This window comes from Convolutriloba macropyga, chromosome 13, assembly GCF_964194025.1.
Source record: "Convolutriloba macropyga chromosome 13, txConMacr16.3, whole genome shotgun sequence".
NCBI classification, from domain to species: Eukaryota; Metazoa; Xenacoelomorpha; order Acoela; family Convolutidae; genus Convolutriloba; species Convolutriloba macropyga.
Window position 1 is genome coordinate 9,213,283 of NC_134480.1, and position 27,156 is coordinate 9,240,438.

The 27,156-nt window shown below is 36.8% G+C and overlaps 1 protein-coding gene across 1 annotated transcript in view; it reads right to left on the minus strand.

Annotated features, from left to right (window-relative positions):
- Positions 1–27,156, minus strand: part of LOC142352043 (dynein axonemal heavy chain 1-like) — a 234,705-nt gene that overhangs the window by 115,173 nt on the left and 92,376 nt on the right. Inside the window, 10 exon segments of the mRNA XM_075404390.1 lie at positions 14,073–14,264; positions 15,308–15,325; positions 16,267–16,438; positions 18,672–18,880; positions 19,794–20,126; positions 21,288–21,521; positions 22,102–22,280; positions 22,645–22,662; positions 24,207–24,538; positions 25,033–25,193. Coding sequence (XP_075260505.1) covers positions 14,073–14,264; positions 15,308–15,325; positions 16,267–16,438; positions 18,672–18,880; positions 19,794–20,126; positions 21,288–21,521; positions 22,102–22,280; positions 22,645–22,662; positions 24,207–24,538; positions 25,033–25,193 — 1,848 coding nt within the window.

Here is a 27,156-nt window from a genome sequence, read left to right on the forward strand (position 1 = left end):
GAAAGTGAGGTGGAATGTGCACCAAGTTAAATTATTAACCAGTTTATCGGAGGCTCTCATATTGCTTTAAGATGCTTGAAGATGTTTTTAGCTCAACACCAACGCAGGTTGCATTTATGCCCTTACTTCTTTTCTAGAGTGTTTCTGTGGATGTTAGTCGGATGTTTCATTTTCATCAGAACAGAACACAAAACTTTCATTTATATATAAAATTAGCAGTTTTGCTTAATCTTAACATTTGTTAAGATTGCACTCATTTTCCTTATTTTTGCCAAATTTTTTCAATGATTTTGCGATCGTATGCAATTTTTTAGTTCTCGATAAAATTATCAATGAAATTAATATTGGGATGCGCACATTTGTTGGTGCAAAGTTTTTAGAACGTTCTTGAAAAAAGCATAGATTGCTATTTAGATTGCTTTTATGGACCTGCTAGTTTGAGCTGAATTATGCAAATAGAAAAGACAAAACCTAATTGATTCTTGAAAGCAAGAAGTAAACGCAGATGGGTTTTAAGAAAGAACTCCAGAGGAAAAAATGGTTTTGAACATCTTTACCACTGCGAAATCAAGAAACTTTTTTCTTTATTTTTTTATATCAGATTTTATATGATTTAAATACTAATATGGCTAGAAAACCAGAAGTTGATGTGTCAAATCTCATCCTGGAAAAGATTTCTAGCTCCTCTCTCTCTCTCTGCCAGTTGGGATTTCTTTACTTCTTTCTCTTTCACGTTTTATCTCTTACACTCTATCTCAAACGAAGTTTGTAGCAATTATGTTAATCCTGTTGGTCTTTTTTCTTGTGTATTCGCTTCATCAATTTTTCTTTAGACCCATTTGTCTTTTCGTTCTCAGAAACAAGATAAAGAGGCAGCTCCCAGTGAGTATTAAGTTCTCTCAGAGCCTTTTAGCCCATTTGTCTCCAAGTGTGCGAATAACAGAAACTGTTTTGGAGACATATTTTAGGTTTGAAGGGTGCCTCTTAGAAAAAGTTCCCCACCCCCACACCACCCCCAACGTCAGCCCTCCACCAATACCCACACCTGCACATCTTTCAGGCTGTAAGGTCCCCGTGCTGGAAAAGATCCCCATACTGCCATTGCACCATCCGCCACCGTTGCCCCCCCCGCTACGTTTACCCCACGCCCCTTCAATTAAGCTAAAGCTAGCCTCAGTAAACCGTAGTTAGCTACGGACGGAGCCAACAAATTGCCGGTCGTTGGAGAGCAATTCGCCCGACGTTAGTCGGTTATGTTTCAAATTTTGCGAAGTAGGTTTTCTTGGCTTCGGGAGTTTTACCATTTTTCGATCACGATCGAATGATTTATCCGTTAATTGCATTCCATCAAAATTTTTTAGGCAAAGTTTTTGGCTGGCATATTTGGAATTTTGATATACTTGTTTGATTTGTATTCACGATTTTCACCTTCCCATTTTCAAACACTATTTTCAGTTTTGAAAGTGAGGTGGAATGTGCACCAATTTAAATTACTAACCAGTTTATCGGAGGCTCTCATATTGCTTTAAGATGCTTGAAGAAGTTTTTAGCTCACCACCAACGCAGGTTGCATTTATCACCTACTTCTTTTCTAGGGTGTTTCTGTGGATGTTAGTCGGATATTTCATTGTCATCAGAACAGAACACAAAAATTTCATTTATATATCAAATTAGCAGTTTTGCTTAATCTTAATATTTGTTACGACTTCAACCATTTTTCTTATTTTTGCCAAATTTCTTTGATGAGTTCGCGATCGTATGCAATTTTTCAGTTCTCGGTAAATGTATCAAGGGAATTAATATTGGGATGCGCACATTTGTTGGTCCAACGTTTTTAGAACGTTCTTGAAAAAAGTATAGATTGCTATTTAGATTGCTTTTACGGACCTGCTAGTTTGAGCTGAATTATGCTAATAGAAAAGACAAAAATTAATTATTCCCAAAAGCAAGAAGTAAACGCAGATGGGTTTTATGAAAGAACTCCAGGGACAAAAAATGGTTTCGAACATCTTTTCCACTGCGAAATCTACAAACTTTTCTTTTATTTTTTTATATCAGATTTTATATGAACTGAAAAATAATATGGCTAGAAAACCAGAAGTTGCTGAGTCGAATCTCATCTTGGAAAAGATTCCTAGCTCTCTCTCTCTCTCTCTCTCTGTCAGTTGGGGTTTCTTTATTTCTCTTTCTCCTTCACGTTTTATCTCTTACACTCTATCTCAAACGAAGCTTTTAGCAATTATGTTAATCCTGTTGGTCTTTTTTCTTGCGTATTCGCTTCATCAATTTTTCTTTAGACCCATTTGTCTTTTCGTTCTCAGAAACAAGATAAAGAGGCAGCTCCCAGTGAGTATTAAGTTCTCTCAGAGCCTTTTAGCTCATTTGTCTCAAAGTGTGCGAATCACAGAAAATGTTTTGGAGACTTTTATTTATGGTGTGAAGTGTGCCTCTTAGAAAAAGATGCCCCACCCCCACACCGCCCCCAACATCAGCCCTGCACCAATCCCCACACCTGCACATCGTTCAGGCTGTAAGGTCCCCGTGCTGGAAAAGATCCCCATACTGCCATTGCACCATCCCCCAAGGTCCCCCCAACCCCCCCCCCCGGTGCGTTCACCTCACGCCCCTTGAATTAAGCTAAAGCTAGCCTCACTAAACCCGCGCTAGCTACTGACGGAGCCAACAACTCGCCCGTCGTTGGACAGCAAGTCGACCGACGTTAGTCGGTTATGTTTCAACTTTTGCGAAGTAGGTTTTGTTGGCGTCGAGAGTTTCACCATTTTTCGCTCACGATCGAAAAGTTTATCCGTTAATTGCATTCCATCAAAATTTTTTAGGCAAAGTTTTTAGAGTTTTTAGCTGGCATATCTGGATTTTTGATATACTTGTTTGAATTGTATTCACAATTTACACCTTCCCATTTTCAAGCACTATTTTCACTTTTGAATGTTTCAAATTTTGCGAAGTAGGTTTTCTTGGCTTCGGGAGTTTTACCATGATTTATCCGTTAATTGCATTCCATCAAAACTTTTTAGGCAAAGTTTTTGGCTGGCATATTTGGAATTTTGATATACTTGTTTGATTTGTATTCACGATTTTCACCTTCCCATTTTCAAACACTATTTTGACTTTTGAAAGTGAGGTGGAATGTGCACCAATTTAAATTATTAACCAGTTTATCGGAGGCTCTCATATTGCTTCAAGATGCTTGAAGAAGTTTTTAGCTCACCACCAACGCAGGTTGCATTTATCCCCTACTTCTTTTCTAGGGTGTTTCTGTGGATGTTAGTCGGATATTTCATTGTCATCAGAACAGAACACAAAAATTTCATTTATATATCAAATTAGCAGTTTTGCTTAATCTTAATATTTGTTACGACTTCAACCATTTTTCTTATTTTTGCCAAATTTCTTTGATGAGTTCGCGATCGTATGCAATTTTTCAGTTCTCGGTAAATGTATCAAGGGAATTAATATTGTGATGCGCACATTTGTTGGTCCAACGTTTTTAGAACGTTCTTGAAAAAAGTATAGATTGCTATTTAGATTGCTTTTACGGACCTGCTAGTTTGAGCTGAATTATGCAAATAGAAAAGACAAAAATTAATTATTCCCAAGAGCAAGAAGTAAACGCAGATGGGTTTTATGAAAGAACTCCAGGGACAAAAAATGGTTTCGAACATCTTTTCCACTGCGAAATCTACAAACTTTTCTTTCATTTTTTTATATCAGATTTTATATGAACTAAATACTAATATGGCTAGAAAACCAGAAGTTGCTGAGTCGAATCTCATCTTGGAAAAAATTTCATTTCTAGCTCTCTCTCTCTCTCTCTGCCAGTTGGGGTTTCTTTATTTCTCTTTCTCCTTCACGTTTTATCTCTTACACTCTATCTCAAACGAAGCTTTTAGCAATTATGTTAATCCTGCTGGTCTTTTTTTGAATTTTCGCTTCATCAATTTTTTTCAGACCCGTTTGTCTTTTTGTCCTCACAAACAGGACAAAGAGGTAGCGCCCAGTGAGTATTAAGTTCTCTCAGAGCCTTTTAGCTCATTTGTCTCAAAGTGTGCGAATCACAGAAAATGTTTTGGAGACTTATATTTATGGTGTGAAGGGTGCCTCTTAGAAAAAGATGCCCCACCCCCACACCGCGCCCAACATCAGCCCTCCACCAATCCCCTTACCTGCACATCGTTCAGGCTGCAAGGTCCCCGTGCTGGAAAAGATCCCCATACTGCCATTGCACCATCCGCCACCGTTGCCCCCCACCCCGCTACGTTTACCCCACGCCCCTTCAATTAAGCTGAAGCTAGCCTCAGTAAACCGTAGTTAGCTACTGACGGAGCCAACAAATTGCCGGTCGTTGGAGAGCAATTCGCCCGACGTTAGTCGGTTATGTTTCAAATTTTGCGAAGTAGGTTTTCTTGGCTTCGGGAGTTTTACCATTTTTCGATCACGATCGAATGATTTATCCGTTAATTGCATTCCATCAAAATTTTTTAGGCAAAGTTTTTGGCTGGCATATTTGGAATTTTGATATACTTGTTTGATTTGTATTCACGATTTTCACCTTCCCATTTTCAAACACTATTTTCAGTTTTGAAAGTGAGGTGGAATGTGCACCAATTTAAATTACTAACCAGTTTATCGGAGGCTCTCATATTGCTTTAAGATGCTTGAAGAAGTTTTTAGCTCATCACCAACGCAGGTTGCATTTATCCCCTACTTCTTTTCTAGGGTGTTTCTGTGGATGTTAGTCGGATATTTCATTGTCATTAGAACAGAACACAAAACTTTCATTTATATACAAAATTAGCAGTTTTGCTTAATCTTAACATTTGTTAAGATTGCACTCAATTTCCTTATTTTTGCCAAATTTTTTCAATGAGTTCGCAATCGTATGCAATTTTTCAGTTCTCGGTAAATGTATCAATGGAATTAATATTGGGATGCGCACATTTGTTGGTCCAAAGTTTTTAGAAAGTTCTTGACAAAATAATAGATTGCTATTTAGATTGCTTTTACGGACCTGCTAATTTGAGCTGAATTATGCAAATAGAAAACACAAAAAATAATTAATTCCCGAAAGCAAGAAGTAAACGCAGATGGGTGTTATGGAAGAACTCCAGGGACAAAAAAATGGTTTTGAACATCTTTTCCACTGCGAAATCTAGATACTTTTCTTTTATTTTTTTATATCAGATTTTATATGATTTAAACATTAATATGGCTAGAAAGACAGAAGTTGCTGAGTCGAATCTCATCCTGGAAAAAATTCCTAGCTCTCTCTCTCTCTCTGCCAGTTGGGGTTTCTTTACTTCTCTTTCTCGTTCACGTTTTATCTCTTACACTCTATCTCAAACGAAGCTTGTAGTAATTATGTTAATCCTGTTGGTCTTTTTTTTGAATTTTCGCTTCATCAATTTTTCTTCAGACCCATTTGTCTTTTCGTCCTCAGAAACAAGATAAAGAGGTAGCGCCCAGTGAGTATTAAGTTCTCTCAGAGCCTTTTAGCTCATTTGTCTCCAAGTGTGCGAATCACAGAAAATGTTTTGGAGACTTATATTTATGGTGTGAAGGGTGCCTCTTAGAAAAAGATCCCCCACCCCCACACCGCCCCCAACATCAGTCCTCCACCAATCCCCACACCTGCACATCGTTCAGGCTGTAAGGGCCCCGTGCTGGAAAAGATCACCATCCCGCCATTGCCCCATCCACCACTGTTGCCCCGCCCCCCGCTGCGTTTACCTAACGCCCCTTCAATTAAGCTAAAGCTAGCCTCACTAAACCGTGGCTAGCTACTGACGGAGCCAACAGCTTGCCGGTCGTTTGAGAGCAATTCGCTCGACTTTAGTCGGTTCTGTTTCAACATTTGCAAAGTAGGTTTTGTTGGCGTCGGGAATTTTACCATTTTTCGCTCACGATCTAAAAATTTATCCGTTAATTGCATTCCATCAAATTTTTTTAGGCAGTTTTTAGCTGGCATATCTGGGTTTTTGATATACTTGTTTGATTTGTATTCACAATTTTCACCTTCCCATTTTCAAGCACTATTTTCACTTTTGAAAGTGAGGTGGAATGTGCACCAAGTTAAATTATTAACCAGTTTATCGGAGGCTCTCATATTGCTTTACGATGCTTGAAGAAGTTTTTAGCTCAACGACAACGCATGTTGCATTTATGCCCTTACTTCTTTTCTAGAGTGTTTCTGTGGATGTTAGTCGGATGTTTCATTGCCATCAGAACAGAACACAAAACTTTCATTTAAATATAAAATTAGCAGTTTTGCTTAATCTTAATATTTGTTACGATTGCACTCATTTTCCTTATTTTGCCAAAATTTTTCAATTAATTTCCGATTGTATGCAATTTTTATCGGTAAATGCATTAATGAAATTAATATTGGTATGCGCACAATTGTTGGTCCAAAGTTTTTAGAAAGTTCTTGACAAAATAATAGATTGCTATTTAGATTGCTTTTAAGGACCTGCTAGTTTGCGCTGAATTATGCAAAAAGACAAAAATTAATTTATTCCCGAAAGCAAGAAGTAAACGCAGATGGGTTTTATGAAAGAACTCCAGGGACAAAAAATGGTTCTGAATATCTTTTCCACTGCGAAATCTAGAAACTTTTCTTTTATTTTTTATATCAGATTTTATATGATTTAATTATTAAAATGGCTAGAAAACTAGAAGTTGCTGAGTTGAATCTCATCTTGGAAAAGATTCCTAGCTCTCTCTCTCTCCCTATCTCTGCCAGTTGGGGTTTCTTTACTTCTCTTTCTCCTTCACGTCTTATCTCTTACACTCTATCTCAAACAAAGCTTGTAGCAATTATGTTAATCCTGTTGGTCTTTTTTTGCGTTTTCGCTTCATCAATTTTTCTTCAGACCAGTTTGTTTTCTTTTGTCCTCAGAAACAGGATAAACAGCTAGCGCTCAGCGGGCATTGAGTTCTCTCAGAGCCTTTCAGCTCGTTTGTATCCAAGTATGCGACTCACAGAAACTGTTTTGGAGACTTATACTTATGGTGTGAAGAGTGCCTCTTAGAAACAGATCCACCACCCCACACCAACCCCAACAACAGCCCTCCACCAATCCCCACACCTGCACATCGTTTAGGCTGTAAGGCACCGTGCTGGAAAAAGATCACCATCCCGCCATTGCCCCGTCCGTCACTGTTGCCAGCCCCCCCCCCGCTGCGTTTACCTCACGCCCCTTCAATTAAACTAAAGCTAGCCTCACTAAACAGTGGCTAGCTACTGAAGGAGTCAACCGCCCACAGGGGCGGTTGACTCCTTCAGTCAAGCTACTGTGGCTAGCTACTGAAGGAGTCAACCGTTTTATCATTTTTCGCTCACGACCGAATAATTTATCCGTTATTTGCTTTCCATCAAAATTTCTTAGGCACAGTTTTTGGCTGGCATATCTGGATTTTTGATATACTTGTTTGATTTGTATTCACGATTTTCACCTTCCCATTTTCAGGCACTATTTTTACTTTCGAAAGTGAGGTGAAATGTGCACCAAGTTAAATTATTAAACAGTTTATCGGAGGCTCGGACTTTGCTTTAAGATGCTTGAAAAAGTTTTTAGCTAACCGCCAAAGCAGGTTGCATTTAGCCCCTTACTTCTTTTCTAGGGTGTTTCTGTGGACGCTAGTCAGATGTTTCAATGTCATTAGAACAGAACACAAAACTTTCATTTATATACAAAATTAGCAGTTTTGCTTAATCTTAGTATTTGTGACGATTGCACTCATTTTCCTTATTTTTGCCATTTTTTTCAATTATTTTCCGATTGTATGCAATTTTTCAGTTCTTGGTAAACTTATCAATAAAATTAATATTGGGATGCGCACATTTGTTGATCCAAAGTTTTTAGAAAGTTCTTGAAAAAATTATAGATTGCTATTTAGATTGCTTTTACGGACCTGCTAGTTTGAGCTGAATTATGCAAATAGAAAAGACAAAGATTAAATAATTCCCGAAAGCAAGAAGTAAATTGATTGATTAAAAAAACTCTGAAAAACAAAACAGATAGATTTTTCTATGGTGTGATGGTTAGCATCCTGGACTGTGAATCCGAAGACGCGAGTTCAGATCCATGTAGAACGTAAACAAATACACATTCCTTTTTCGTCGCATTCGGCAAAAAGAGCGCTCAAATAGAGTTTGGTTAAAAAAAATTGCTTCCATTTCAAAATTGCACAGCAAAACTCGACAGATACTATTATAAGGGCAAATTGTAAAAGAACAAGAAAAAAAATGAGCTGAATCATTCTCTACCTGGATCTTCTGTGTTTTCCCGTGACCGGAGCGCAAAGCACTCTAAGTTAAAGAGAAGCTGCAAAAACAAAAATTTGCCATTTTCGCATGCAAGCGGGCTCAATAGCTTTCATGAAAAAAAAACAGAAACTCAAAAAAATCTTGACTTTGAAAAGACTGTCATTGTCGATACCGCAAACTATTTGAGCTGAATTCTGCAAATAGAAAAAACAAATAATTAAACTATTTCAGAAAGGAAGATATAAATTTATCAACAAAACAAATTCTGAAAACCTATTGAAATGAGAAGACAGGCATATGGTGCTACGGTATAATGGTTAGCACCTTGGACTGTGAGTTCAAAGATCCCAGTTCAGGGGTTGCTAGAACCACAAATTTCCGTGTTCCTAATCCCCTTAAATACTGCAAAATGAAGGTTCAAAACTGGTCTCAAGTTATAAACATAGCAATCTGGCTCAAGAGCATGCAGGCAAAAAAACGAAAACTCAAAAAAATCTGACAATGAAAACACTAAAATTGCTGAAACGATAAACAGATTGAGCTCAATTTAGCAAATACAAAAGATAGAAAACAACTATTTCCGAGAGGAGGAAGTAAAATGATCGAAAAAACAAACTCTGAAAAACAATACAGACACATGGTTCTATGTTGTAATGGTTAGCATCTTGGACTGTGAATCCCGAGATCCGAGTTCAAATCACGGTAGAACGTAAACAAATACAACTTCCCTTTTTTCGGCGCATTCGGCAAAAAGAGCGCTTAAATAGAGTCTGGTTTAAAAAAATTGCTTCGATTTCAATACTTGCACAGCAAAACTCGACAGATACTATTATAATGGCAACCTGTAAAAGAACAAGCAAGAACATTGAGCAGAATCATTCTCTACCTGGATTTTCTGTGTTTGTCCCGTGGCCATTGCGCCAAGCACTTTAAGTCAATGAGAAGCGTTTTTGCACGCAAGTGGGCTAAATATTTTATAATAAAAACAAAACAGACACATGGTTCTATGGTGTAATGGTTAGCATCTTGGACTGTGAATCTGAAGGTCCGAGTTCAAAGCCTGCCTGAACCCTTCAATATTACCGTTCATTTTCTCTGCAAAAGCTGCAAATTGAAGGGTAACAACCAGTCTCATGTTTTAAACATTGCAAGCAAGCTCAAGAGATTGCAGGCAAAAAAATGAACACTCAAAAGAAAACTGACTTTGAAAATACTAACATTTCTGAATCGACAAACAATTTGAGATCCATTCTGCAACTAGAAAAAACATAGACAAACTAAATAATTTTCAGAAGAAAGAAGTAAATGGATCGATAAAAGTAAATGAATCAGTGCAAAAGTTACTGAAATGAGTAGAAAACAATGCTTTACAACAATTTTAGGCAACTTTTGCAAAATTTTCTATCCTGATTTATGGTTCTGTGGTAAAATGGTTAGCACCTTGGATATTGAATCCAAAGAACCGAGTTGAAGGCTTGGCAGAAGATGTCCTCCTACTTAGGGTAGGCAGATGTCCTCCTAATCTGCAAAAAGAGCGGCCAGAAAAATTCTTTTACTAAATTAACAGATCATACTATGATTACCATTTTCAAAAACGGAACATTTTCAGAAACTTAACTGAAACACTCTAGATATGGATATTTCCCGTTTGACCCCCTGACCAGTAGATTGTGCAGCCCCAGTTAAGGAAAATCTGCAATTAAACAATTAAAACATCAAGCGGTAATACAGCGCATGTACTTGTAGTTGCAAACAATAATCCTATCCTATATATTAATTGCACAATAAAAGCCACCATGTTTAATGAAAGGCAAAAAGGCATGTCTAAGCGGATTCTGAACAGCGTTTCCACGTGCTTTCGAGCAGCAGGGTTAAAAACACAGATCGCAAGAGGTCAATGACCGAAAGAAATTGATTTCCTAAAAGGTCAATTCCCAAAAAGTGCTGAATGAAAAAGAGTCATTGACCGAAATGCAAAAAGAGTCAACACTGAGAAATGCTCATGCCAAAAGACTCATGCGCCAAAAAAAGGAATCAAAGAGAAGTCAGTTACCGAGAAAACCCAGATACAGAGATATTTCAATAAGAAGGTGATAACTGAGCGAAGATACTTTGGGTCTTTCCCATTATAGCCCCCCCCCCCATGAAAATATAGCCCCCCATTATGGTATATTTACCATGATTGGGGGGGGGGGCTATAGGTTATCTGACCACTAAGCTGGGGGGGGGGGCTATAATGGGAAAGACCCGATACTTTTGCCCTTCACTTCCTTTTTCATATTTTTATTGCTGCGACATGAGGTTACCGGCACCTCAAATCTTCTTTGTTTTCAATCAATCATGCAATCTTCTACTGAACTGTGTTTTTTGCCTATTCGGTTGTAGTTTTCTTGTTTATTATTCGGCCTTTTTTCTCTCGTTCTTTTTTTTATTCACATGGTTTTTCGTTCTCCATCCCCTCTGATTTTTCCCTTTCTCTTTCGCCATGATGTCACGCAAACTTCAAATGCATTTTTTAATCATTCCTTCATTTTCCCAATATCGATAGACTTTTGTGCGTGACGTGATTTACTATTCTTTGTGGAGCACGTTTCCTGATTAGTCGCGTGATTGAAGTATTGGTTACGTGATTTATTTCAATCTCAAAGTGACTTTCCCTACTGTGGAAACGCCTTCTGCTAACTTCAATTGAAGGAGATTGAGTTAACTGGTGTATAATACTCTGACTGCTGATAACTTGAATGCAGCTGATTGAATAAACATAGCAATTTTCTTTACCAAATTTTAGCAAATTGGTCTTTTCAGTCTTGAGAAAAGCTCAGCTCTTTATAACAACCAGCCAGCTAGATTAGATATATGCTGTCCCATTAAACTATATTTGCAATATACGAAACTTCTCTGCTATATTACTGCACCCATGATTCAAATCTTTTCTCACGAAAGATCCCTATCCAAAATTAAGCGCGTAGGGAATTGTCTTCAGACGTTAGTCGACTGTTTCAGTCTCATCGGAACAGAACACATAACATACTTCTAATTCTATACAAGTTTAGCAGTTGTGCTCAATGTTTCTGGCCGTGCCGCTTAATTTCTTCATTTTGCGGAGAATTTTCGTTGAGTTTAGGATAGTATACATTTTTAATGTTTTCAGTGATTGCGTTATTGAAATAACTATTGGGAGGCGCAAATGTTCTTCCAAAAGTTTTAAAAACTAAAAGATTGCGTTTGCTGCCCTGCGAGTCACCCTTCAAGTTTATGGGCGAAATCTCAAAAACTCTCGTGTATTGATGTCTAAAACCAGACGAACAAAAATAGTTAAACGGTCCAACTCTTAGGAATAAATTGTACGTCGGAATGAACAATTGCAAAAAAAAAGTTTAAAAAAAACTGAAGGTTGAAACTCTTCTTCAAAGAATAGTAGTACACCTCTCTCAAAAAACATTCAACAACTACGATTTAATGAAGCAATTCTTTTCTACCACTCTTGAGAATCACAAGAGCGTTAGATAGAGCGAGGATCACAAAAATTAGTGAGATAAATGGCATCTAGCTAAATACGGAGAACAGTTTAACACATACCCCATATAAAAAAGTCAAAAATGTTAGAAAAAACCCACTTTTTACTAGCTGTCGGATAAAAACCTTTATATAAAAAAATCATCCAGAACACTTTCCCAAATTAACAAAAAGCGGGAAAGCGAGTGGCTCAATAGCTTGCTTGCAATAAACAAACGCAGAAAAAATACCAATTTTCAAATGACCAATATCACGAGAAAGACAAAAAATGAGATCATTAGTGAAATAAATAAAAGCTCTTACACTTGAGAAAAAGATCAACAGTTGCCAACCAATTTTTGCAGTGATATTATGCACGCAACTATTCAATTCTCAAAAACAAACGCAGAGCCTCAAAAAGCCAAGGTAAAAAAGCAGAAAAAGATCCCTTTTTTAAATAGCAGTTTAACGTGCTCGATAAAAATTCAATAACTATGATCCAGTTAAGCAAGCTCTTTTGCCGATTACCTTGAATAGTAAAAGTTAATTAGAGCTCACGGTCAAAAACGAGATGAAGCGGGACACAGAAGACAATTCGAATTCTTTATTATAGAGAGAACAAAAGACAAAGCACAGAAGCAAAGAAAACTCACATTTTACTAGCCATCAGGTAAAAAAAACTGTGGAAGCCTAAATACTGATTGTTGTTCAAAAATTGCACTGAGCACTCTTTGAAAGAGCCTATTATGAGGACCATTTCAAAAAAAAACAAGATCATTGGATTAAATCATTTGGTATCTAGATTTGTTCTCTTTGCTCCCGCCCCTGACCAAACAGTTGAGCCCAATTCTGTCCAATAAGCTTAAGGGTAGAATCTGAAAACACTTTTGTTTCGTTTCCTAAAGTATAAAGAGAAATGAGAAAAATATTTTCGTAGATAAAATTTCTGCCAGGCTGAAATAAATTTGAAGCACTATGCTGGCCATGGGAAACACAAACACAAAACAAAAAAACAAACATTTTGAAAGCAACTTAAAGTAGTTTAAAAAAACTAGTGAAGTCTGGTTGCTTTATGAACGTTTATGAAGGGAAGCTAGTTAGAGCCTTCATTTTGTAAGAACCACAAAATGAGGTCCAAGTCAAATCAGTGAAGCTAGAATCAAACATCAAATTGAAACCATAACGCCGCAAATATGACGCAACTCAATTGACAGTACAGAAAAAATTGGTGGATCACTATTTCACTAATTAAAAACTTTGACCTTTTTTCTAAAAACTGGATCAACTATAGATTAATTCAATGATGGGCCCCAATTAGCAAATCAAACAATTAATTGGGAACAGCAGCGTTTTGGCTAACTATTCTCAACTGGTCAACTCGTCGCAGTCGCAGTTTTGTCATAAGTAATGTTGGTAATATTAGTAGTGTGAATTTTTTCTTCAAAGGGCAATTTTTTCGTTGATGTGAATACTTTTTGGATCGAGGTTGCGGGACCACTTAGCATCAACGCTGCCGTTTTTAGAATTTTACAGAAGCGGGAAGGAATTAAAATCAAGTACAACCAATTGATTTATGGAATCGTGGCAAGCACTTTGTGTCGGATAAAGATAAATCTTATGTCATTAACCAACAGATTTCAATTAGGCAACATTTAGCCTACATCATATGGCAGTGAGGACAATGGTATATCATATTGCTCACTATATCTCAAACTCTTTAAAAAAAAGTCGTCATTAAAAAGTTTTGACAAAACTGTCACCGTCGCACATAAAAAAGAATTGCTGGTTGTGCTAGAATAAAGATCAGCGAGAAAATTTTCAAACAGTAAGTAGGTCAAAATTAAACAAGCGGTTCGCGAATATTTATTTTTGAAGTTAAAAACCAAATGATTTCTTGGCGCAAAAGTTAGCAATTTGCACGTTCAATCCAGTGATCAGAGTCCGAACCCTTAAACTATAAGATTTTGTAGAATAAAGGTGTCAGAACAAATATACCATAAATGCACGCAATATTTCACCCTCTTATCAGAAAGACTAGCATAATAACGCGTCAATGCGATAATCTAACATGTTACCTAAGGATAATCAGCAAGTTTTAGATATAAGACTAGTTCAATTGACCACGCCTGTCGGGCCATGACCATGCCTCAGCCGCCTGCGGGACTTGATATGAAACTATCAGAACCGAACATCAGATCAGATGATTCATTTAATTTTATTCTTTTGGTACATCAATGTTTAGAAATTGGTTAAATTGTCACGTGACCAGTATTACAAAAACGAATCAAACCTTTGTAAGGCCAGTTTTGGTTCTATCTCTCGCGGTTTTCAGTTCTTGCTTCTTGATCCCGGCTAGTTTTGAGAATATGGACAGCAGTTCCAGGTATGAAGTAGGAGTGACGTAGTTATGTCTGGCCAGTTCCGCCAGATACTCCTCCGACTTCACAGCCACCCCTTGGTGGATGTTGACGCAGATTTGCTTCTAGAACATTCCGAAAAGAGAATGTATAGAATTAAATCATTTGTAAGCCGAGTTTTGACATTTCCAAAACATGAAAAAATTTTCTGTCAAGGGTTTGGTTGTCGCATATTCTTGAAAAATACAACAAAAAAAACAATCAGTTCAAATTTGTCGCTTCTAGATTCAGGTTTTATTTTCAGAAACTCTGAAATTTTTCCGAACAAATTTGCAGTTTTTTAATGCATTCAGACAAAATTTTGTTTAAAAACTGAATCTCGTTAAAAACCTAACTCAACATCAAAAAATTTATTATCTGGTAGATGTGTTACTTTGTACAGTCTCACGATTTACCAGACATATTCTGGTGTGCGGCTCTGCTAAAGTCACCTCAAAATTTTGACATAAATCTCGAACTCAGACCTACAATCGAATGCCATACTTTGTCAGTGACTTCATCTGTGTCACGTGATCAATACACAGATTCCTGTGCTCGTTATTTCAATGGGTTTCGGTTAAGAAATACATAAAGAGTTAGAAATCTTAGTTTTCAGAAATTCTGCGCTAAAAAGTAATTTGCAAATAATAAACTCGCGTGAAAAATGATTTACCTGTTGTAGGATTTTGATCTAGAGTTACGGTAAAAGCCATTAAAATAAGTTAGTTGTGATTTGCTAGCGCTTTAAAATGATCGATGAAGTGATGAGAGATAAAAATGAGAGATATGACGTTCTGGGATCAGTTTTCATTTTAAAAAAGTTAAAATTGTTTTCAATGATGGTATTGCACTCTGCCGAAATTTAAAAAACGCCGAAATTGAGAAGTGTATCATTGATTAGCATAAACTTCTACTTCATGTTTTACAAATTATATTTTTCAAATAACATGACAAAAATGGGAGCAAACTTATAAAGCTTGAGTTTCAAGAAATTTTGATTTGAAAATAAATATATATACAAAATTTCGATTTAATTTTGCGATTGATCTTGATTACTTAATGTGTGTGAATAGAGCGCTTATGATGAGAATATTCTAGAACATGATATTAGTAACCACGAGAAGCTTACAAGTCTTTGTAATAGTGTCTAAAACAGGAACAAAGCTAGGGCCACTTTTAGAAAAGGATAACATTGGAATATGTATAAAATTCATGTATATCTGAAGTAATTTGAGTAACGCTAGGGTTAGTATAGACCAAATCACACAAATGAACGACATTATAGTCAGAAAGTACTCTGGCTATAATGTCTATATATTTTTTATCTTACGAAAGGAGTACGCTGATAATTTCGTATGCTGTCTAAACATGACAAAAAGTTCGGTTTTTCCACGCTATAAACACTCCTTTCATCATATTTAGCCTGGAAATTTAGACTCCACAGTAACCTAAAATATTATAAGGCGGGCAAAAAAAATTCGATGATTGAAAAATATTACAATTCAAAATACTTTGAATTGTACTTCAATAATTCAATATCAGATCGCTCCAGTCGAAAATCCTGGTAGCCATTTAAAAGTAGTCAAACGAGGATCATAGATGACGTCATACATCTTATTTCCTTGTATGACATTAAAGAAATCGTTGCGTTAGTTCGTTGGAAAAAGTACATGAGAAGTCTCACAGGACTCAACTCCTCAAAGAGCCGGACCCCAGAGGTTCTTCGCACCGATGCTCTGGTCTTCATGGCTTGGAATTCATTCCTCTAAAGGTTTGATGACTATAAGGCCCCGGCCAAAAGGGAGGTGCATGAGACGACTTAAATCAGTGAAGCATATTATTATTATTAGTCAGCATATCGCTTGAAAGTATTCATTCATATTGGTGATGTCTCAACAAATAGACGTACAAAAATATAGAATTTTCAAATCTGATTGGTTGAGAAATTTAACTTTAGGCGTTCAATTAAACTAAATCTGACATAGCGGCCCGTGGGACTTGACATCAATCTATCACAACCGAACAGGCACAAACGGAAGAGATCCGATCCCCGAATGTAACCAAAAAAATTGGATAGAGTTGACTAACCATTCCTTCAATTTCGTCTTCAGTGGCTTCCAAATCTCCCATTTCAGACAGAGCAGAATGAGCCACGCTCTGGAGAGCCTCCTCTGGCCACTCTGAGAACCAGTCAATGGTGCAGCAGTTAACAAGGGCAGGGAACTGGCGCAGTCTGGCACGGAACACTTCCCCAATCGGACTGGTAACACACACAAATAATAGTGCAAGATCCAGTTAGTTACTAAATCTATTTTAAAACCTATATTTATAAACCTCATAAAACATAGCTGTCCTTTCATCCAGTAAATTTATTCAAAAATGTCCGCATTTTTCTCGATTTAAGACTAGAGTTGTAAACGTGCGTGGACAACAGTGACAATAAGGAAAAACGGATCTTTTCCGTTTGAGCCCCCCCCCAGCTTAGTGGGCGCATATTATTTGCACCCCCAGACGCACGTGCTATAGTTTTACATGATGATTTACAATGTAATGGCACGTGCTCTGTAACTGGGGGCGCATAACCTACTGGGGGGGGCACAAACGGAAAAGATCCTAAAACTCATTAGTGGTGCTCAGAATTGTTGATTAATCCAAACTCTATTTAAGAACGAGCTAAATCAACACACCTAAATGCTCACTGAAAATTTAAGCGCAAAGACTTCTTACCAACATAAAATGGAGTTATTTTTTGTGAGCTTTTCGATACCGAAACCAAATTACACGTTCTACATTTTTTTCTGCAACACAAGCGCTGGTACCAGCAAGAGGAGACAACAATTTCTTTTAACAAGGCAATTTTAGTAGCCTTATGCAGAAATTGCATTGGAGCTAAGAGCACACCAATGTACAATTTTCAGATCCCTTCTAAAAAATCAAAATCATAAGCTTTTCTAAAGCAATCCTTAGAAACTACGACATTTTTTTAAAGAAACACCGAACATTTGACTTACAACATATTTTCAACTATCTCAGTTCAATTTCCATTTCTAAGGGCGCTATTTGATACTAACTAGTTGTTACTGCAATCTAGGTTACTAACTAGTTGTTGCTGCTTCTGTTAATTCTTGCCATTAGCTTCAATGTAAATAGCCATTTTTATTTGATTTTTCAATCACTTCTATAAAGTCATGTTGCAAGAGCATTGTTTGGATGTAACTTAAACTTAAAGAACCAAAATACTTCGAAAACTAAATCTAAGAGCAAAAAAGAATACGAGAAAAAGTGATGGCCTAGTATAGCCGTGTTCAACACTTCATTAACATTTCTTGAAATTCAATCTCTTTAGATAAACCACTTGACTACATCTCAAGCGTCCGATTAAAAAAAATCACTACCTCATCAAATTTTTACTCAAAATTATTCTTCAAGATAATCAATTGACATGCAAAAATTAATATATATTCAAAGTTGCTTAAATCCATCAATTGTTTTGTTTATTGGAATTTGTTCGAGTCTTTTAGGTATTTCGTCTCTTATTTTGTAGATTAAATTCTTTACTATTATACATTCTTCGATATTCTTCATGCTTGCTTAGAATTTATGAAAAGGATCCTTCATTTAATTTGTCATTACATTACGTTTTTGAAATCATCTACAAGATAATTTTAAAATTCCAAAATTTTAAAAACCTTTTCTTGCCTAAAAATAAGCCTTATCTGTTAAACATTTCTTGCTTTATTTTCCGCTTAAATTTACACATCAGATAAATAATTTGATATATCTCATGCACAGGTTTTCTCACATCGAAACAAATAAAAATTTAATTCTTGCAATTGTTCTGTAAAAGCAGATCTCTTTCTTCCATCTTTATATAAATTATTTGATATACCGCATGCCTATGATTATCAAAAGCATTCCTTCACTTATTTTTTCCTTAAATTTTCTTCAAGTACATTTTTTTCATTATATATATCGAAACTTGCTCATGTCTGTTAATCATTTTCGTAAATTTCCCTTTAAAATTATTCATTAGATAATCATTTGCCATGTGTGGCATAACTAAATGCGATAACTAACAGCTAAAAACTTTTAGCTTTTATTCTGCACTAAATTTTCCCTTAAAATCATTCTTCAAGATATCCATTCGATATAACAAAATGATTGTAGAATCGGAATTTTTAAATCCTGCAATTCTCTTCTTTATTAAAACTTGTTCGTGTCTTTTCATTTGACACTACCATGTGATGGTTCCAGACGCAAAAACGTGACCATAGTTACCAAAAAAGAGCATGCATGTCCACAAAATGAACAGTCTCAAATGTGGGGAACAACAGAAAAGAACAACTGAGAACAGGCGAATGTTAATTCACTACGGTCTAAACACCTAATGCTGCGATTACGCGGAAACAAAAGTATTATTATTTGATCGTGTCTTTTTGAAGCTATTTTTGCATCTTTTTCTGGACAGTCTGGGTATAAATGAATTGACATACCTCATGCAGAGAATCAGATGCAGATTAGCCCTGACTCTCTTCGTGTAAGCTGAGAACAGGTTACTCTTAGTGGGTTGTTGTCCCATATCAATCACAATTGGCCTCATAGCAGTGTTGATCCTATCTGGCTCGTCATTCACATAGATATTGGGCACATCTCCGGAGTTGAGGATGTTGTTTATATCCTCCAGGAACGACTCGCTCTTTATCTGAAATTTTTTTTGAAACTTTTAAATTTTTTATAGAAACTTTTTATGTAATCATAATTAAGAAAAACTGCACATAAAGAAACTTGAAATACTCTGGAGATACAATGTTTCAGAACGGAATTAAGTTTTTACTCTTGAAATGTGCTGGTTTAGCGCTGAAAAACTCTGAGACTCAAGTCCGGAAAGGTTCTTTTTTGATTTTTTGAAAGCTTTTCGGAATTATTTCCGTCCCCGAAGTAAAAATTAACCGTCTATAACTGATATATTTGCACCTTTACAGTGTTGTTTATTGATTGTTATGCGCATTACACCGCTTCCACTCACAGTTTGGCTCACTGCGGAAAAGGAAACAGTTCAAGTTTTATAAATTCAGAATTGTTGGGCGAGGGGTTCAAACTAGGGGCAGCAAGTCTGAAAATGGACCAGCACTGGATTCGAACCCGAAATTCTTACTTGCTAGCTTATTGTGCTAACCATTACACCAACTGGTCTGCAATTCTCGAATTTGGGCATCTCTTATAACCCGTTCTCACATTCTTTCTTGCTCCTCAAGACTTCAATTCTCTAGCCTCATTTATCAAAATAAGTATGCGTTGAACAATTAGAGCTTCTTGTCCAGCTATGCCAAGCCAAGCTTACTTAATGCATAATTTACATTAGATTGTTCTCTTTCAACGGATCTTTTCCGTTTGTGCCCCCCCCCCCCCCCCCCAGCTTAGTGGGTGCATATTATTTGCAACCCCCAGACGCACGTGCAATATTTTTACATAATGATTTACTATGTAATGACACGTGCTCTGTCACTGGGGGGAGCATAACGTACTGGGGGGGGGGGCACAAACGGAAAAGATCCCTTTCACCCCCTTTCAACCTTCTAACAAGTATTTCTTTCAAAAATATTTAAAAAATTAACCTGCGTATCTGGGAACAAGAACACAGTCGGTTTATTCTCCAGCCCCGCCTTCATCATAATACTCTTCAAATCATCCCTCCACTCCGTGTTTCCGTAATTCTTCGTCAGTTCAATTTGAAACAGATCATACTCTGCCATATGAGTAGCCAGCTTGCTCAACGACTGCCGACCACTGCCACCGACTCCGAGCAGCAGGCTGTTTCCCATTGGTTGACGAATGACTCGGCTGATTCGACACACGTGTTGAATTGCGTCCATGAACAGTACTAAGTTCATCCTTGCTGTGTTTATTTGATTGAAGTCTTCCAGGTATTCTTTCAGAACTGCACTCAGCTGGAAAAAACTTAAGATAAACATTTTTGGGTCACTATTTTGTCCCCCCCCCCCCCAGCTTAGTTGGCATATAACTTTTACGCCCCCTGGCGCACGTGCTATATTTTTATATGGTAACATGATATATAACAACACATATTTTGTAATGGGGGGACAGAAGAGATCCATATTTTTTCCAATCAAGTTGATGAAAATCTCGGTTCAATTCCGTTACAGGTTTTCTAAACCCATCACAGCAAACTAGCATTCCTTAAAACACTCACGTGCACATTTTAAAATGCCGAAAGTCTGCAGTGCCAGAAGTTAAAATGCCAGAAGTTGCAACTTAGCCAGAAGTTGACTTCCCATGACTTTCGTCATTTTAAAACGTGCGCGTTTCCTGTTCAGAAGTCACTTCGAAATTCTGACTTAATATCTCGAACAGCTTAGCGGTTCTCGATACACGCCTGAAGTTCTCAGTGACTTCAAGCAGAGTCACTTAACCATTACTTCAATTGATATCTGCTCGAAATATTTCACAGCTACTTTGCCCGACACTATTATGTCATTACTGTGGTACTACAGATCGTGGGACAGGTTTTCACATTTCATGCTCTAGAAAGATTTTCTCGTAATATCAGTTAACGAAGTAATTGAAAACACAGAGTAGCAGCGAAAGATGTGCTCAGCTCGTAGGTTCTCAATTACTTGATGATTATTTTGATTTAAATAACCATTCTTTCAAAAATCAATACACTATTGATCTGCTTTAAAAATACATTTTCCTTCAAAAACATCAACCATGAAATAACTTCAAGGTATATTTCGTACCCAATACCCTCAATTGATAATATTGATTTAAAAAATCTGACATCCCACCGAAGCCTTATTATGTAAGTAATATTTAGCATCTATTGTTGGTTTGAGGGCATAAAACTTTTAAACCCCTCGCACGTATGTACTGTAAAACCTGCTTTATCACAACTCATAATTTGTAACTGGGGTCATAAACACGCTCGGACGATGAAGAACAGAAATCACATGTAACAACTGTACCGACTTCGCACAGAAGGTTTTTCGGGAAAAGATTCATAATTGTGATATGGATGAATATAGCCGATTCTGATAAGAATCGGGTACAGGAGATGCTAGTACCTAAAAGGAGATCCAAATAATCTGTACCTTTTCATGGTCAAGAATCTCCGCATACAGTTTCACATCCGAGCTGGGGTTCATGAAGTCTCCGTAAAGAATTGGGTACTGGTTGAGAACATTGTCCAGCTGACAGGCGAACTTGTCAGTGATTTTCTGGTTGAGTAGGTTGCTGAACCAGGTGCGATCTTCGTCATTGATCAGACGGTCCTGGAAGACCCTGAGGTTCTCGTGGTACCACAGTCGGTACAGCTGCTCTTTTGACTGAAACAACAGATGGAAATTCGCCCACGCTCTGATTTAGCAACCGAAATTCAGAATTGAAAATAGTTCACGTTCAACGAGTTTGAAAAACCAAAATAACAAGAACGAGTACTTTTAATCCTCTATTTCCTCCGGAAGCCTCGCGGTATTACAAAGTTACGAAGCAGAAGTACAAACTTGAGTAAATAGAATGAAAACCCGAACCCGTCGGTTAGTGAGGCTATAGCATGACAACCCCTTACCCTGCCCCCCCCCCATTATATTTATACCACTACAGGCATTTATGTTCTAACAATGGGTCTTCTAACATATTTCATATCGTGCAAACTTTCCATTCATATCACTGCTTGTATGATCACATCCATCAGTCACTAAAGCTGAAACTACCATTTATGGACCCTAGCTCACGTTAAAATTCCCTTCCCTCCCTGTTTAGTGGTGCTGGAACAAATCCCCCTCCCTTCACATACAATTCATTAACTTTGACGGCTTAACGTGTGTGGGGGTGGTGGCTTCACTTTTACAGGGCTATAATAAGGGACTAACCCCCACCCCACCCCCTCCCTAAATGCAATCATACCTCAATCTTGGTAGGATCTACCATAAGAATGCCTTGGAATACTTTGGACAAGTCTCTCAGATTGAAAGTGTAGTGACTCTTGGCGGGTGTGGGAAGTAGTTGTGCAACGATTGTGTTGTAGACATGGATTGATTCCTCAGTCATTGAGTCACACTGGGAAGTTCCTAGTGGGCCGTTATCTGCAGGGAAAAATCAAATTAATATTGGGAAACTTCCCCCTGGCGATATGCTACAATCAATAACTGACAGTTCTACAGGGAAATCTTTGATTCTGCATGCTAAAGAAAATTAGGCATACGTGAGTTTTTCATCAAAAAATATTGAATACTTTTTTGCATATATCGAATCGGAATCGGTATCGACATAATAGCCTCGCATAGGTTTGTGTAAGTGAAAAACTTCTATGAAAATCACCGACTGTCACATCTAGGTTCTAAACACGTGAAAAATCTTAGACAGTGTTGGTCTGATCTTGAATGGTGCGGAGATGAAAACGTGCATTAGAATACCAACTGAAACTGCATGTGAAATGTAAACACTTACTATTAACGGGTGCTCGTCCTTTACGGCATGAAGAAACAAAATGGATGAAAGAGAAGATTAGTACATTGCCTTATGCCCAAAATGAAAACAAAGACCCGACCGACCCCTTCGCCTAACAAGATGGAACTTAATTTGGATGTAAACAAGCTTTGTTTAAATGATGATGGATTAATCAATGTACTTAATTTATAATAGGGTTGAAATATTAGAGACTGAAAAGCAGGACATATTTAGAACAATTACCTATTCTTAATTTCTATAATGTAATATAAAATAAGACATATCATTTGAATGAAAATGATTTGTGCTGTAAAATATCGACATTAAACATATCATTAACCAAAACTAAATTTTATTTGAGTGGAAAAAAAAGTTTCTGATAGATAAGGTTAAGTTAAAGAGAAAGATTTCACAACCTGGCATTTCTGCATCCTCTGTAAAATTATGCAACAAAATTTGTCAATTATTTCGTGATTACGTAACAACCAATCGCTGTACTGTCAACGCCATTTTTTCTCCAGAAAACCTTTAATTAATCAACTTGGTTATTGAAGGCGGTCAATTCAATTACAATAATCAAACATACCCGGCAGATTGCCGGAAAATAGCCGCCGTTGATTCCAATAAGCATGACTGGGATTGAAATAACAGAAGATATTGAAAAAAAAGATTTTCGTACAAAAACATTTTTTTAAGTCCGATTTATTTTGATGGCATTTCGTAGTTGAACATACTTGTTTCTTAGAGAGAGGCTACAGGGGCTACTATCAATAACAATCAGCATTAGAGAGAGGTAACTAATACTTATAGGACCGACGTTCAAATAGCGGGCATCTAAAATTGGGCTTTATGGGTTTATCCCGTTTCTATTTCTGACTTCAATTTTTTATACTGACTGTTCATTTTGAATTGCTTTGCTGAGCAACTGATGTTCAAAATCACTTTTAGCAGAATGAGAGCAGAGAGAAACTAGCCTAGAGAAGTCAAAAAGATTTCACGCAAAATGTTGAAAAGGCGGCAAAATGAGGTAAAGCGAAACATTTTTTTATTCGACGAAGTAAAAAAAAAAATAGGAGCGCTATAATAGCCGGCTGAGAAGATGAGGGCGGCTATTAATTATAGTATGAAATCAATAATTTGGAACCATTGATCAGATTTGAAGTCAATTACGTAACGTACAATTTTTTCAGTGTTCCGTTTTTACAAAGAGACAAGTTGACTTTTATTCTCGAACATCAATTGCATCAAATTATTACAGCTAAGAGGACTCGAAACTACCCCGAAACCACCCCCTTAGCAGGAAAACTGTCACCCCATAGCAATATCAAATTTTTATATACCTTTCTGATTAGCTCATATACCTGTGATTGGCCCTGGCGACTATTACAGTAATATGTTAGTTATGATAGCAGAGAGTTAATTATAACACTTAATTTTCAAAGCGCATTTCTTTAATACAATTTGAAGTTATGAATAAAACCATCAGCCTTCGTTTTGGTTATGACCTAAACATAAATAACACGTGGGCCAAAAATTTATAAAAATCAGATTTGTTTACTCACCGAGCCAACTTTTGAGAATGATCGAGAAAATCCTCATTTTGCTGCTATCTTCCATTTCGGTGAAGGACAGGTAGTTGAAATGTCGGGTCAACCTTGCCGTGATTGGGTTCCTACCACCCCCAGGGGGTCCCATGGCACACAGGAACGTGATATCAACCAGGGTCCGGAACGATCCGATGGCCTTGCGGTCGTACCAGCCAGAATGGTCCATGAATTGTCGGATCAGTTCAATGGGCGGTTGGGCTCCGTAGGTTTCAAGAGCGGGCATGTTGAGGTCGTCAATGAAGAAGACGGAATTTTTGCCCAAAGGAGGGCCAAAGATTCCTTTGCGTCTGCAAAACCGGGAGAAAGTTTAGAACTTTTAGCGCTCCAATTCCAAAAACATTTAACAACTAATTGACACCAATTTTATTATCTTAAGTACTTCCAAACCAGGAATCACGCATAGGCTGTACTTGATAAAATCATGAAAAATTAAAAGGTAAACTAAAAAACAAAGCGATTGAAATTATAGAATGGATGCATTTTGACAACAACGTTTCAGCACTTTTTAAACAACCGTTAATAAACGAAAAACAAACGTAAAGCAGAAATCAGCGATTAAATTTATAGAATAAACGACATTTTTGTAATTTTGACAACAACGTTTCGGCACCAAAAAATCTGCGTTCAAGTTTTGACGTCTTTCTTCAAATGACGAAAAAAACTGAAAACTTTTAAAATTTTTTTGCAAATTTAAGTAATAATTCTCCGAAATAATGGAAAACACAGTTTGATTTATCCGGCTCAGATTAGATGAAAATAAATTTAGCAGAATACATCTAACCGTTTGTCAAGTTTGGAGTCGATCAAATCTTGGGTCTGATTGGCTGAAGTTCTGGCAGAAAATGTGAAGAATTCAGTCACAATGTTTGAGGGCATGTTCTTGAGCAGCTTGTCAGCTATGGTCAGTGTCTTTCCAGTTCCAGTAGGACCGACACATAACAGCTAAAGCAATTGTTCTGAAATAGCTAAGAATAAAGTTAAAATTATATGAGAAAAATATGAAGCAGGCGCGGTCTCGAGCTTTTGAAGATAAACAAATGTAACATAACCGACTAACGTCGGGCGAATTGCTCTCAAACGACCAGCGAGCGGTTGACATCATTAGCAGCTAGCCACGGTTAAGTGAGGCCTGTTTTAGCTTGATTTGACTCTGCAACTTTTAGTTTTCTAGCCTTTTTAGTAAAAAAAAAATAAAAAAACTGATATTTTAAAAATTTGCAAAATATTGCAAAATTTAATTTAAAAAAAGCTTGAAAAGACTTGAACAGCTTGAAAAGACATGAAATTTAAAAAGACTTGAAAAGCTTCGTTGGCCAGTAATTCTCGCTAAACTCAGAAAAGGACAAAAATATTCAAAAAATTTGCGAAACAAATCACAAATTTTAACAAAATATTGCTAAAATTCAAGATATTAAAAAATTCAAAAAGATTTCATTGTCTCAAGAGACTATCCAGTATCCCTATTTTAAGCTTTAAATAGTTTCACTGGGTCATCGAGATGCATAAACTTGGAACATGATAAAAATTTTCCGAAAATTTGAAAAAAAATAAATATTATCAAATATTGCTAAAACTGGAGTCATTGAAATAATGATAACCATTCCATTAACTCTAACTATGAAAACTATGAAATAGCTTATCATCAAACCTTGGATGAGGAACCTGGTGCCGGAAAAATGATAAAAAATTCAAAAAGATTTAAAAAACTTGAAAAAATTGCAAAAATTTTTAAAAAATTGCTGATATTAAAATCCTGGAAAAAATTGCATTACACCTAAAAGCTATGCAGCAACCTATATTCAAACCCTAGAGGAGTTTATGTGGCTCTTGAGGCTCGAGAAACCTAAAAAATGACAAAAATTTTCAAAAAACTTGAAAAAAATGCAAGTAAATGCAGTAAATTAATATGAAAACCTTAAGGACGTTTTCTGGCCCCTGTGACTGCAAAGACATGAATAATGAAAAATAAATGTTAAAAATTGAAAAAAATTGCACGTTTTGTCATAAAAATGCTAAAATTCGTGATTTTAAAATGTTGAAGCCATGCCACTACCACTAGAAACTATGCAGTAACCTATTATAAACTCCTAGACAAGGTTCCTTAACACCTAGGACTTAAGAAACTCAAAAATGACAGAATTTTCAAAAAGCTTAAAAAAATTGTGAAAATTAGTATAAAATTGCGTGTTTTTAGCGATCAGTTGTTCGAACGTAGCCACGGAAGGTTGGGGGGGTGCACCACGGGGTGGTGGACTGATGGGGAGGGAGAGGGGTGGGCAACAGTGGGGTGGAGGGGGCAACAGCGCGGTGGGGGGGGGGGGGGGAAGTGGTGGGGGGGGGGGCAATAGTGGTGGGGGGTCAACAGCGGGGGTGTCTTTAACCTCTAAGAACCGCTCTTCACACCATCAGTATAAGTCTCTAAAACAGTCTGAGCTGAAACAAAGCTAAAAGGTTCTAAGAGCACTTAATGCCCGCTGGACGCTACTGGTTTATCCCGTTTTTGTGGACGAAAAGTCAAAATCGTCAGACGAAAAATCGGTCAAACGAAAAATCGCATAAAAAAGACCAACAGGACTAATATAATTGCTACAAACTTCGTTTGAGAGCAATTAATAATCAAATTCTCTAGAGCTAAGGGATAAGGTTATACCAGTCGGTTGAATTTTCCAATAGTCTTTAAACCGTTTATAATTATCAAGTTTTAAATTAATTACATCAAGTATTAAATAAAATCTGTATTTAATGATCACCTTAAAATAATTTCGTAAGCCGCAAAAAAGTTTTTATCCGTAAATTTATCTTATGGTTTAGACTGGTAAAGATTACTTTCCAATGTGAAGAAGAGGTCTCATAAATGAAGAATTAATTCCAGAAAATGAATGTGGCAACCTGCTGATAACTAAAA